The sequence below is a fragment of the Engraulis encrasicolus genome, chromosome 5, assembly GCF_034702125.1.
Source record: "Engraulis encrasicolus isolate BLACKSEA-1 chromosome 5, IST_EnEncr_1.0, whole genome shotgun sequence".
Lineage (NCBI taxonomy): Eukaryota > Metazoa > Chordata > Actinopteri > Clupeiformes > Engraulidae > Engraulis > Engraulis encrasicolus.
Genome location: NC_085861.1, coordinates 41,784,885 through 41,798,681, shown reverse-complemented (window position 1 = coordinate 41,798,681; position 13,797 = coordinate 41,784,885). Strand labels below are relative to the sequence as shown.

Sequence of the window (13,797 nt, the reverse complement as noted above, 5' to 3'; positions counted from 1 at the left end):
GTACGTAGCGTAGTTCAGTGATGGTCCTTTTTGTGAAGAAGAACAGCCAGTGATGCTTGAAAAGATGACAAAACCAGCCTTACATTCCACACAGTCTGACACCCACACCACATTTCACTTCTGCTGCAGCTGCCATGTCAGCAAAGAAGACAGCACAGGCAGAGCAACGTGTACATGTACAACATGTAAGTAGGTCGACTACCGGAGAGTACTATCAAAAGCAGTGAACAATGCTACCGGTACGCAGTGCAATGTGCAGTGTGTTTCCCCAACACTCAGAGAGTGGGCTCAACTACACGAGTGTTGACTTTCACTCTGTAAGTGCTGAATTCACACCGTAACATTAACTGCGTAATGCCACCATCTGCTTTTCTTATACAAAAAAAGAGAACAGAAAACAACAACAAAGACACATGATTGAAAAGACACACCTGTGCTTTTGTAGCCACACACCAAGACGTAAAGTGCCCAACACTGAGCAACAACTGGATATGGCAACAGAGTCATTTCCTCTGTAAATGGGAATGTAATGTTACTATTTCTTTAAAGTGAAGAAAGAAAATGAAAAACAGAAGGATGCGTCTTGATTGGGTTGGCCATTCTAGAACTTTATATCCTTCTTCTCCATCTATCTCTCCATCTATCTCTCCATCTCTCTCTCTCTCTCTCTCTCTCTCTCTCTCTCTCTCTCTCTCTCTCTCTCTCTCTTTCTCTCTCTCTGCTCTCTCTCTCGTTTCTAAAGTCTCTCCTCTCACACACTCTGTACTCCACTATACAATAAACAGGTGATCAGGAAATGGCAGAGCCCCCTAAAAAAGTCACTGGAGACTGTATCCCATTATGAAAGTGCATAATAATCATCACTATTATTCAAGAAAGGATTGCATGTGCAATTTTAGCATGGTCCCCACAGTAACGGACAATTAAGTTGTCATTAAACTTGCTTCCTAACCAAGTAGCCAGCTGTGGACCTGCTCGAACCAATGGCTGAGTCGAACATGGGAGAGAGGATAATCAGGGAACACAAAGACACAAAGACATGAACACAAAGACACCAATACGCCCAAAGACACAAGCAAACTCCCACACACGCACGCACGCATGCACGCACGCACGCGCGCACGCACGCACGCACGCACGCACGCACGCGCGCACGCGCACACACACACACACACACACACACACACACACACACACACACACACACACACACACAGTACACATGTACAAGCCGGAAAGCTGACAGCTTTTGCCAGGCCCACGACAGTCATCTGAAAGGGCCCCCCATGTAATAATGTAATCAAAACCCAATTTTGGGCCCCCTCTCTCCTTGGGCCCAAGACAACTGAACCTTTTGTCCTCCCCATGTCAGCTTCTCTGTGTACAAGCACGGATCCAAAGACAGACATACTGTATACTCTCTCTCACACATACACACCAACCCTGAGTTAGATCTAATTTTGGATTTACATTGGATTTTAGTCACACGTTTGTTTTTGTTTTTTTCTCTTAATGCGCTAACAAATTTCAACACTGCAGGAAGAATGATGATAGCGGATGATTTTGACACATGGTTTAAAGAAGCGCTACAATGGTGAACACGTCAGTCACACCAAAATTCTAATGCTAAACAACACCAACCTCATTCGTCGAGGTAGTGATAACAGGCTACACTGAAGACTCTGAACGCATGTTTTTTCATCAAAACTACCTATCTAGATGTGCAAATCGCAAAATTGTTTTTTTTTTCAAGAGAATGACGTCCAAAAAATAGGCCATTCACACACACTCACCTACACCATATCATTTGAAATATGTGATGAACCAAAAAACTGTATCACACCACCAAGCACATTATTGCACAATTAGGCCTATATATTTCTAGAAAACAGGTAGGCTACTGGAGGGGGAAATTGTGTGTGCATTCAGCAAAGTGTCAGGGAACGGGAAGAAGGAGGGGGGGGTGTTAGATCTTAAGATAAACCAAATCCTTGTTCATCTGCGATGCTTTCCACACAAATGACACAATGGAGACAAGAAAAGCGGGCGATGCTTTGTCAGTCTATGGGGCCTGTTGAAGTACCATTACAAAAGGTAGGGTGGGAGCCGTATGGAGTTAGGTTTCCTAAATAGTCCCCCTCGCCTGCACTGTCACCAGGCTGAAAGGTTTGCTTTGTGGACAGCCAGCCACTTACACACCACCATGACGAGAGCCTTAAATACGTTAGGATTTACACAGACGAGACCACGCATGGAGACTGTAGTGTGGCGCTATATCATCACATCACACACTAACATCTGTCAGCTTTGCAAGCAGACAAGAGCCTCTCTGTCTCTCTCTGTCTGTCTCTCGCTCTCTCTCTCTGTCTCTCTCTTGCTCTCTCTCTCTCTCTCTCTATCTCGCTCTGACAACAAGATCCAACACAACACACACACACACAAGCACATTCACACACACAAATACAAACACATGTACGCATGCACACACACATACGCACACAAAATGTACAGTACATAGAAAACTCACACCCGTTCACAGATGGGCTGTGTTCCCAAGCAAAACTCAAAGACTAGTTTATAGTCAGAGGTTATGCAATCTGTGCAGAGAATGTTGAATATGCATACTGTGTGTATAGCCAGAGGTTGCAGGCGGTAAAAAAAAAGAAATTTGACAAATGTATATATGACCAGAAACTAAGCAACGTTTTTCTTACTGTAACTGCAAACAGGAGCACAATGAGCTCATTGTGTCTTTCGGAGTGTTTGTTTGTAGCCTTCCTTTGAGAGTGTTTGGTTAATCTGTTGACCCATGATGCAGTATGCTTGCTGCTGTCGCTAGTGTGTGTGTGTGTGTGTGTGTGTGTGTGTGTGTGTGTGTGTGTGTGTGTGTGTGTGTGTGTGTGTGTGTGTGTGTGTGTGTGTGTGTGTGTGTGTGTGTGTGTGTGTGTGTGTGTGTGTGTGTGTGTGTGTGTGGGGCTTCATAAAGTATTAGGAGTCAAACTTCAAAATATGATTTTAAAACATCCTACGCGTTTGGGGAATGCCAACTTTTGGTTCAACAGTGCCCTAAAACTGCATCACAGATCCACCCAGTGATAAACGTGTTTGAATAGAGCAAGATAATACTATAAGTAAAAGAAAAAAATGTGTGTACACGACTGAGTATGCTTACTCTAGATTGAAGGTTAACGTCACACAGTATGTCAGGCTGATTTGTTTTGTTTCATTATCTAGTTTCCCTTTGAAAAGTCTGGATGACCTCTGACCTTACGCTGGCTTACAGCAAAAGGTTTGAGGGGGAGTTGTCAGTACACACCTAAGGCATATCGGGCCTATTCCCCTGTCCTGGGTTGCCAGATATGACTGGTAATTTCCAGCCCAATAAATGCTCAAAAACCCCTCCTGGAGGCACTAAATCCTGCCCGGTTTGTACAAAATTTAATTGATTGCCATGGCAATAAATCTACAGAAAACCCCACCCATTACACATTCTATATCCACAGATGGTCATTCTAAACAGCCCAATTGGGCAGGAAACCGTCAAATCTGGCAACCCTGTTCCTGGTCAGCCCATGTCATAGTCATCTGGTCAAACCTATACTCTTTGGAGCTGCAAAGTGTGCTCTGTATTTAGCAGGGACAAAGGTAGGCCGTGGCTAACTCAAATGTTTCTTACTCATATGCTTTTTTTTAAAAACTATGCCGGATTTCAGTTCCAGACAAACACTCTCTTCTTAACATAGCACTCCCAAACAGAAATACACAGTCAGTTTTATGAATTCATTTTCTGCTAAATGTTACAAGGGCATAGCACTGAGGGCCTACTAAAATCGATAACTGGAACAGATAAGCAGCTTACATTCATGTAACACCTACACATTGTCTATGATCTACACTCCCACCGAAACAGAACAAGCAAAAAAATAAAAAAATAAAAACAACTTCTCTTGGACCTGCATGTTAAGTCAAGTAACTAGCACCAGCTATTTCTGCTCCACTGAATTCTAAAATAAGTAGTTTTGCTCACATACAGTCAGTCTAACCCTAGAAAGAGACCGGTGTGAGCTGTATGCAATGGTTTTGAGGTCACTCAGGACAGACTGCAACAGACAGGATGGCGCTGACATCATATGCAATTCCCACTAACACGCCCTGTTGCCGTGGATACATAACAGAGGTGGGTGTTTTCCATCTGTGAGTATGCTTTGTGTTAGGTAAAGTGCTACTACAACACGCGTCTGAAAGCACCCGGACACCGGATCAGACATGATCCAGCGCTTTGCTTGCTCTTGCGACATGCTGTTGGCATCTGCCACTGGTTGGTTGGTTTGTCGGTTGGTTGGTTTTGATGCAAAAATATTACTTTCTTAGAAACCTTTCCACCTCCGGAATAACCACGTATGTAATTACTGCCCTATACTGACTTTCTTTCTTCTGGATAAAACTGAAAAAATGCAAGTTATTGCTCCTTGTAGGTCCTCCCAAGCTGCCATGTTTATACTCTGGCCCTGTTTATGGCTAACAGTCTAGTTAGCATACCCATTTGCCTGAATCTCCATGTACAAGAACGAGTCCCGTTCACACGTGTAGAAAGTCAGAGTGAACGATATACACAGTTAAGTAGCATGTTAGCTGATAGCACTGTAGTTTTTCCATCTGTGTGTTCATGGGCCAATGGCAAGGGAGGGAGGGAGGGAGGGAGGAAGGGGAAGGAGCAGCAACTGAACAGGCTGGAACTAGCATCGCTCTCTCCCCTAATCTGGAAAGCATGGAGAAGGGGAAATAACACATTCACGTCAAAAGCTGTGCCTGGACATCTCGCCATCCAGTACTAGAATGCAGTAGTATGCACTGGACGTCTCCATGCCAACTCAACTCCTGTCCTCGACCAACGACCGACTATCTGACTCCCTGTGCAACTCACTTCGAAGGAGGTCTACGTGTGGTTACAAAAAACGAAGCGAACAGTCAGAGAAGAAGTAAATACTGTGTAAATTGAGCAAAAGTTACAGTAATCAGGATAGAAAGGAAAATATATATATATATATATTTATATAGGTCTTTTTTAACGTGTATATTAATCACAAACACAAAGAACTTTGTGGTGTTTTTTTTCTTCTCTTGTACACCTGCCACTGTCCCTCTGCGCACCAGAGAAGGCCAGCGCTCCTTAGCGACCAGTACTTGACCTGCCCTCAATGCTGAGTTTGACCTCCTGAGGAATGAAAGCCAGCTTGGGCAGCGTCGAGGGAGGCGTCTCCTCGTACAGTCGCTCGGCCTCCCGATTCTCAGGGGCTGACCACCGCCTCTTGCGTCCGCCCGCCGGCCGCTCCGTGACCGTGCCCGCTACCGCGGACTCTGCTGCGGGGGGCACTTTCCCCGTCTTGGCCTCCTCTCTCCTCCCGTTCTCCACGATGAGAGTCTGGTGTGTCTGCACCGTCCTGATGTGCTGCTGCTGCCGCTGCTGCTCCCCAGCTCCCTGGTTACCTGCTGCTGCTTCTCCTCTTCCAGGCGCGCCACGGTGATCCACTAACCTTGGCCCATTTTCCAGGCCCTCCCTCTGGGCTTCCTGATCTCTGGGTGGCCCGCCTCCACCCTTGGCGGGTTTGGCCGAGGTTTGGGAGAGGCTGTTGTTGTTCATGCCCGTCACAGCGTCTGTGGTCTGATCTTTCCGCAGCAGCGTACCGTTCCGCACGCTCCTTAGCGTCAGCGAGATGCAAACGTCGCCCACGGAAAGCTTAGCACAGGACAGCTCCAGGAGCTCAGTGGTTTTGTCCGGGCAGCAGGAGGACCACCCTTGCCCAAATACGAAGAACGGGTACTCGACCAGGACTTCCACTCTCACCTGAGGGAAAAGGAGATAACCGTCAGGTGGTGCGTATTCAAGTCAAGTCAAGTCAAGTGTACTTTATTGTCAAAAATCTATGTAACAGGGTTAGCACAGAAGTTTGAAATTGCATTTGACCAGTCTCCAATGTGCCATTTAACTAAAACACACACACGCACACACACACACAACTAACCTACTCACTAACCTACTCTGTTGCTTCAGTGGTGGAAGGGAATTAGCATAACTAGATCAGCCAGACATAGTTTACATAATTTGCAAGAAACAGCTGCGTAACACACTTAGCACACCATTCTTTCCCTGTAAATGTGGAACAGGTGAGAAGTGTAAGGTGTTCTGTTAGTAAGGTAGATAACAACTGGAAAGCGATTTAAGAACAGTGCAAATGTTTGAGGAAAATAGGTTGGTCAATCTTTGTTAAAAATATTAATATATTAGTTGTTGGTGGAAAACATGAAAAAAAATTTGTGGGCCTTTAGTGACAGCATCCAGATTAAAAATGGGATTTACAACACCTCAAGAGGGAAGGAGATGGGTCGGTCCTCACCTGTGCTTTATGCTCCCCCACGGAGAACTGTATCACGACCACGTCGGGCGTCTGGCTGCAGTCGATGCGCTCCACGGTGCTCGAGTCGATCTTGAGGTCGCCGCTCACCTCGGCACTCTGGATGAAGTCCTCCGTCTTGAGGTCCTCCACCCGCTTCAGCTCCCCATCCGCCAGCTGAATGATGGAGCCGCGCATGAAGTAAGGCGGCAGCGAGGCTGTGGGGCAGGCTGTGGGAGTCGCCGGCTGCGAGGGAATCTGGACCATGTGAGTCGGCTGTGGAGACACCTGGACCACTTGGTGGTGGTGGTGATGGTGGTGGTGGTTCTGCTGGCTGTCTGGTATTGCGGCGACCGGGTCCGGGAGGGTCGCGATGGGGATGGGGCTGACGTAGGCGTGGGTGGCCGCAGCGAGAGGGGGTGCTTGCACTAGCGAAGGCTGGGGGTTGATTGAGGAGACCATAACAGAGGGAGAGCTGACCACCGTCTGGGTGGTGGCCTCGCTTTCCCCTCCCCCGGGTGCTGTTCCCGTCGCGGCACTGACGGGGATGAGGAGAGACGGGCTGCCGGAGATGAGAAGGTGCTGCGTCAGGTTGCCGGGGTAGCCGCCGGGTTGCTGGGATGCGCCTCCGGAGATGTACCCGATGATGGGCAGAGGGGTGGCGGAGTAGATGCCCGTCGCCATCTCCTGGGTGGTGGCGTGCGTCGTCTGGAGGAGCGTGTGGGGGGACAGGGTGGGCGCCGGGGAGGCCAGGCTCTCGAGCGAGGACAGAGACAGCGTGGAGCCTCTGGAGTCCCGGGAGTCTCTGGAGATGGGCTTTCCCAGGCAGATGCTGCCTCCTTTCTCTGCGGCCCGGGGCAGGGTTGCAAGGTCCTTGCCTGTGAGGCTGCGCTGGAGCTCGGCGGCACTGCTAGGCACCAGCATGAGGGAGGTGTGCAGACCATGGCTCTCCTGGCTGTACTCCGCCGGCAGCAACACCTGGGTGCGAGCTGCCAGGCTGACGCTCTGGGCCTGGGACCGCGGGTCGCTGCCGTCATGCCCTGATGTGACCTTTACTACACCAGCATGCCTGCCCACGCCCGTCTCCAGGACCTCCCCGTTGTAGAGCTCCCGCGTCTGACCATCGGCTAGCTTTGCCGGAGGGGGAGCGTCCGCGTAGTGCACCAGGAGCTGGGAGGTGCCCAGGGTGAGGGTGTGCGGAGTGAGGACGGTGGCGCTGTGGGGGTGGATGTGCAGCGGCAGCTGGGCTGTTGGGGAGGTGACTGACACCCCCAGAGAGGAGCCGTCCAGCTGGATACACTGGGTGGAGGGCTGGGTGAGGTGGGGGACAGGGGAGCTGACGCCTCCAGACACGGCCAGCGTTGCCGTCCCCAGTCCCTGCTGCTGCTGTTGCTGCTGTTGAAGGAGCGGTTGGTGATGCTGTTGGTGGTGGTGGTGATCTCCGTTACCATTGGAGGCCGACTGGGAGACGACGGCTGTGACGTAGGCCTCTGCCTGGGACCGCTGTGGCTGTGTGGCAGGGCTGCCTGCGGAGGGCAGCACCTGGGAGGAGATGTAGCCCGTGTAGGGCCCGATGAGCTGCAGGTTGTGAGGGAGCGGGGCGTACTGGACGGTCCCGGATGGCTGGGCCAGGCTAGTGGAGAAGACAGCGGAGTGAGCGGGCTGGGAAACAGCCCCTGTGGTGGTGGTGGAGACTCCTCTACACACGGAGGTAGTGGACAAAGACGAGGAGAAAGCCGACGACGAAGATAATGACGTCGTACACGTAGAGAGGAGAGGGGACGGGTGGAACTCGGTCACCACAGACAGGATCTCGTGCGACGGGGGACTCTGGGACTCAACGGTGCCGTTACCCCCACCGTTGTTGTTGTTATTACTCTGGGCGGTGCCACCCACCGGAGCCATGGAGGCCATGCTGGCCACGCTGGCTAGCCAGGCCAGGTTCTCCCCACGCTGGCTCTCCCCGACCGCGGCCAGGGCCCGCTCCTCCAGCACCAGCAGCTCCCGCTTCTTGGGGGGCAGGCATTCATTGCCGCGCTCCTGACTCGGCTTCATGGTGCCACTTTGCTTTCTTTCTCTTCCTCTTTCCTTCTTCTGCTTCTTTTTTTATAGGCCTTTATGTCCAAGTTAAAGAGAGGATGCCGGTTGTTTTCCTGTCCAAGGTGTTTTTAGAAGTCCTCTTTTTGTCTTTGGTTCTTTCACGCTCTATCTTTCCCACTCTTGTCTTTCTCTGTCTCCGTGACACTTCCTCTATCTTTCCACGTTCTGTGACTGTGTGTTTGTTTCTCGTTACTCCTTCTTCTTCTTCTCTATTTGTCTGTCTGTCTCTCACTGTGTGGTAGCGTTTTTAAGGTCTGCAAGGCCTGGCTCTCAGTCTGAAGTGTGTACAGGAGGGCCTGCTGTGAAGGAGCGTTCTCTGGGCTTCATGTGGGATCATTTCCTAGTGACTGCTGCCGGCCTCGTCCGCTCGGGGGAAATCTGTGCGAATAAACACACACAAACAAGACAAAAAGTTATCTTCTGTCATCAAAATAGAAGCGCACTTACGCATACACAAACATACTACTCACACATGCATGCACGCAAGCGCATGTATGCCTGCACGCACACACACATGCACACACACACACACACACACACACACACACACACACACACACACACACACACACACACACACACACACACACACACACACACACACACACACACACACACACACACACACACACACACAGTCTGTATGTCTCTTACTCTGACACATTAACTCACAAACACAGAGACTTGGAGTTCGAAGTTGGAAGTATAGCCATACATAAACACTGACCTAGATACACACACACACACACACACACACACACACACACACACACACACACACACACACACACACACACACACACACACACACACACACACACACACACACACACACACACACACACACACACACACACACACACACACACACATGCTCACTGACACGAGACGAGAGAAACCAACACAAACCCGCATGGCCATCAATCACTGACACAAGCTCCAAACCATTGGGGTGGGGGCTGAAACCTCACAGATGAGAAGGCAATGATGACACGCTTTTTGTCATCTCACCAGTGCTACTCTTTTGTCTTTGGCCTTTCTGTATGGTCTTTATTTTACAGATGTCAGCTCTTTTCAAATTTCTTGAGTTTGTAAATAATAAGAAAAATGAAAGACTTTTGAACGTTCTTTAGTGTATTCCTCATGTTTGTCTATTTGTCTATTTTATTTTATTTCTCTTTTTAATATATTTGAGTTGTTCAATGTAACTTAATTTAAATGGTCCCTTATATTTACTGTATTCACCTAACCTTGTTCGACTCATTGTTATGTCATGTCTTTGTCATTTTATTGCAATAAAAAACTATTTTGTCTTTGCCAAATCATCAAGAGAGAGAGAGAGAGAGAGAGAGAGAGAGAGAGAGAGAGAGAGAGAGAGAGAGAGAGAGAGAGAGAGAGAGAGAGAGAGAGAGAGAGAGAGAGAGAGAGCACTGTGTAATATGTTTAGAAGTTTATTTCCAGAATTTCTGCTGCCCATTCACAAATGTTACCTTTTTCAAAAACAGTTACCACTGACATTAAATTCTAAGTGTTCATTATGACAGCAACATTTTGATTTTTCAGACATAAAAAGGTTGATCTTCTCCATGCCCCCCATTTTAAATTTCCAGAAATAGACATTTTAGCTACAAGACTTCACTTTGGTCATAGTAGTGAATATTACTTCATTACTAAGTAAATATTTATGAAAAGATCAAATTTGACAATAGGCAGCACAGTTTCAATGAGCATAGTTGGTTGTAATACCTACACTGGCCACCATCATACACAGTGCACCTTACTGTAACTAGTGCTTGGGTGACAGAGTGATGGAGTGAGTGACTGAGAGAGGGAGACATGGAGACAGTGAATGAGTAGGAGAGAGAGAGAGAGAGAGAGAGAGAGAGAGAGAGAGAGAGAGAGAGAGAGAGAGAGAGAGAGAGAGAGAGAGAGAGAGAGAGAGAGAGAGAGAGAGAGAATGAATGAGTCAGAGACAGGGAGAAAGAGAAAGAGAGATTGGGAGATTGAGGAGACGGTGATAATGAGTAAGAGAGTGTGGAGGAGAGATAGGAAGAGAAAGAGGTCATAGTAAAAAGAGATGGAGATGGGCAATGAGAGAGGGAGAGAGAGAGAGAAAGAGAAAGAAAAAACGTGAGAGAGTGTTAGCGTCAGGGAGTCAAAAGCAAAGAAAAAGAGTGGGCGAGACAGTGAATGAGTGAGTCAGAGAGAGAGAGAGAGAGAGAGTATGAGAGACAGAGAATGTGTGTGTGTTTGAGAGGGAGGAGGATAGTACTGACATACGGCCACAGTGGCACACAGTGGGGCAGAGGAGAGAGCGAAAGAGGCTGGTAGGAAGATACAGAGATCAGAAGAGAGTGGAGATGGAAAATGAATGAGATAGAGAGAGAACGTGTGTGTGTGCGTGTGTGTGTGTGTGGGGGGGGGGGTGGAGTGAGTGATGAGTGAGTCATAAACATAGGGAGAGGGATGGGAGAGTTAATAAAGGAGATATATAATCTTATTGTTCAATATGCTTTGACAACACTGTATTTCTGCAGTCATACTGAATAGAATTCTGAATAGAACCTTCACTGAGAGAGAGAGAGAGAGAGAGAGAGAGAGAGAGAGAGAGAGAGAGAGAGAGAGAGAGAGAGAGAGAGAGAGAGTGAGAGAGAGAGAGAGAGAGAGAGCCCGGACAGGTGGCCGACCATGACCAGCAATAGCAGTAGCAGGAATGGCAGCACCAGCAGTCAGGGTTGCCAAATGTCACTGATGATGTACAGCCTGAAAAATGCTAAACAATTGAACTAATAAAATCCGGTCCAAATCCCATCCCATCCAAGCACCAAATCCCGTCCAACCAAATTCTATGAATTTCTAGGCCCACACACCTGCCCAATACATGCGTTTCAACCCGTAGATGGTCGTCCTCAACAGCCCAATTGGTCGGCACAACAACCACTCAATCTGGCAAGCCTGTCGGCCGTAGCTCTAAGCTCCTCTTTATCTGGTGCCTCCACCCCGGGCCGTTTAAATACTTAATGGAAATTACAAAGGGGAAACTGGGTTGAGGAGAGACTGGGGAGGGAGACGTGTCAACAGGGCCCAGTGTTCACTGGAACATGAGCGTTGTGTCTCCTTCTCATCGTCCATTTTAGTCTCTCTATTCTCTCCGTATCACTATCATTCTCTCTCTGTCCTTCTCAAACTCGATCTCTCCTCCATTCTTTCTTGGTCTCTCTATCTGTCTCTCTCCCCTTCTCTCTGTCGCTTTGCTGCGTCTCTCTCCCTCACTCTCCTCTCTTCTCTCTCTTTCTATCTGTCTCCCACTATCGCCATATCTTGTCTTTCTCTGTCTGCCTGCTTCTCTCTTGCTCTATCTCTCTCTCTCTCTCTCTCACACACACACACACACACACACACACACACACACACACACACACACACACACACACACACACACACACACACACACACACACACACACACACACACACACACACACACACACACACACACACACATCCACAGACACAAATTACTCCCTCCCTCATTTAGTCCCTATGTTATGTTAAGGCGCCACAAGTGCTTCGGAAGCACCACCATGCCTCCCCCCCTTTTTTTTGTCATGGGGGTATTCTATTGGTGTGCTCCTGCTATAAGAGAGGGATCTTTTCCTTTTGTGTGTTCACGCCTCTCTCAATCCCAGCATCTCTGTCACTAACATACTCTGTCTGTCTGTCCCTCTGTCTCTCTGTCTCTTTGTCTGTCTCTCTCTTCGTCTGTCTCTCTCTTTGTCTGTCTCTGTCTCTGTCTCTCTCTCTCTCTCTCTCTCTGCATGTGTAAGTGTGTGTGCTTGCATAAGGGGTAAGGCGTAAGTGGCTCAGCTAATCACAACAGAGGCCGGCAAAGACACACACACACACACACACACACACACACACACACACACACACACACACACACACACACACACACACACACACACACACACACACACACACACACACACACACACACACACACACACACACAGAGTTGCATACTGTACCCAAACACACGCACGCACACACACGCACGCACGCACACGCACGCACGCACACACACAGACACACACAAGGGTGTGAAAGCGCCGGCTCTGAACCGGGCGACCTTCTGGCTCAGTGAGGGGGTCACAGCATCCATCTGTCCCCGGAGGGGAAGAGAGGAGAGAGGAGAGAGGAGAGGGAAGAGAGGAGAGGGGAGAGAGGAGAGAGGAGAGAGGAGAGGGGAGAGGCGAAGAGAGGAGAGAGGAGAAGGGAAGAGAGGAGAGGAGAGGGAAGAGAGGAGAGAGGAGAGGCGAAGAGAGGAGAGGGGAGAGAGGAGAGAGGAGAAGGGAAGAGAGGAGAGGGAGACAGGGAGAGAGGAGAGGGAGAGAGAGGGGAGAGAGGGAGAGAGAGAGGAGAGCGAGAGGAGAGAGGAGAGAGGAGAGAGGAGAGGAGAGAGGAGAGAGGAGAGAGGAGAGGGGAGAGAGGAGAGGCGAAGAGAGGAGAGAGGAGAGAGGAGAGGGAAGAGAGGAGAGAGGAGAGGCGAAGAGAGGAGAGGGGAGAGAGGAGAGAGGAGAGAGCAGCACCCATCCCCTGTCCACCTCTCCATTCCTCCATTTCTCCTCCCCTACCTCTCTCTATTTCTCTCTTTCCCTCACTATTTCTCCTTCATTTTCTCTTCACCTCACCCCAAACATGCACCCACCTATGTACATCCCCTTCTCCATCTCTCTCCCACTCCCACTCTCTTTCTCTTTCATTCATTCTTTCTCTCTCTCCCTCTCTCTGCCTCTTTCATGCTCTTCTCCTCATCAGGCTTGCCAACAGAAGCAGCAGCAGGAGTGGTACACTACACATTGAGAGAGAGAGTGAGAGAGAGAGAGAGAGAGAGAGAGAGAGAGGGGGAGAGAGAGAGAGAGAGAGAGAGAGAGAGAGAGAGAGAGAGAGAGAGAGAGAGAGAGAGAGAGAGAGAGAGAGAAGGGGGGATTAGGAATGAGTAGAAAGAACAGCTCCAAGAAAGCGAAAACAGAGTGACAGGGCGACCGAGGGTTACTGGAGGAGAGTGACAGCTGCAGAAACTGGAGAAACCAGAGAGAGAGAGAGAGAGAGAGAGAGAGAGAGAGAGAGAGAGAGAGAGAGAGAGAGAGAGAAAGAGAGAGAGAAAGAGAGAGAAAGAGAGAGATTGATAGAAAGAAAGAGGGATATATTGATAGACAGAAAGATGGACAGGTAGAGCAATACTGAGAAGGAGAGACAGAGGAGGATAGAAAGAGAGAAGGAGATACAGATAGATAGACAGA

The 13,797-nt window shown here is 49.0% G+C and overlaps 1 protein-coding gene across 2 annotated transcripts in view; it reads right to left on the bottom strand.

Moving 5' to 3' along the window:
- Nucleotides 1-1,493: 1,493 nt before the first annotated feature.
- Nucleotides 1,494-13,797, bottom strand: part of atxn1b (ataxin 1b) — a 36,687-nt gene continuing 24,383 nt past the window's right edge. For both annotated transcript variants that reach the window (XM_063199425.1, XM_063199424.1), the window contains 2 exons: nt 6,396-8,870; nt 1,494-5,845 (listed from right to left, as the gene is read on the bottom strand). In XM_063199425.1, the coding sequence (XP_063055495.1) occupies nt 5,171-5,845; nt 6,396-8,447 (2,727 nt within the window). In that variant the 5' untranslated portion in view covers nt 8,448-8,870 and the 3' untranslated portion in view covers nt 1,494-5,170. The remainder of the gene's footprint in view (nt 5,846-6,395; nt 8,871-13,797) is intronic.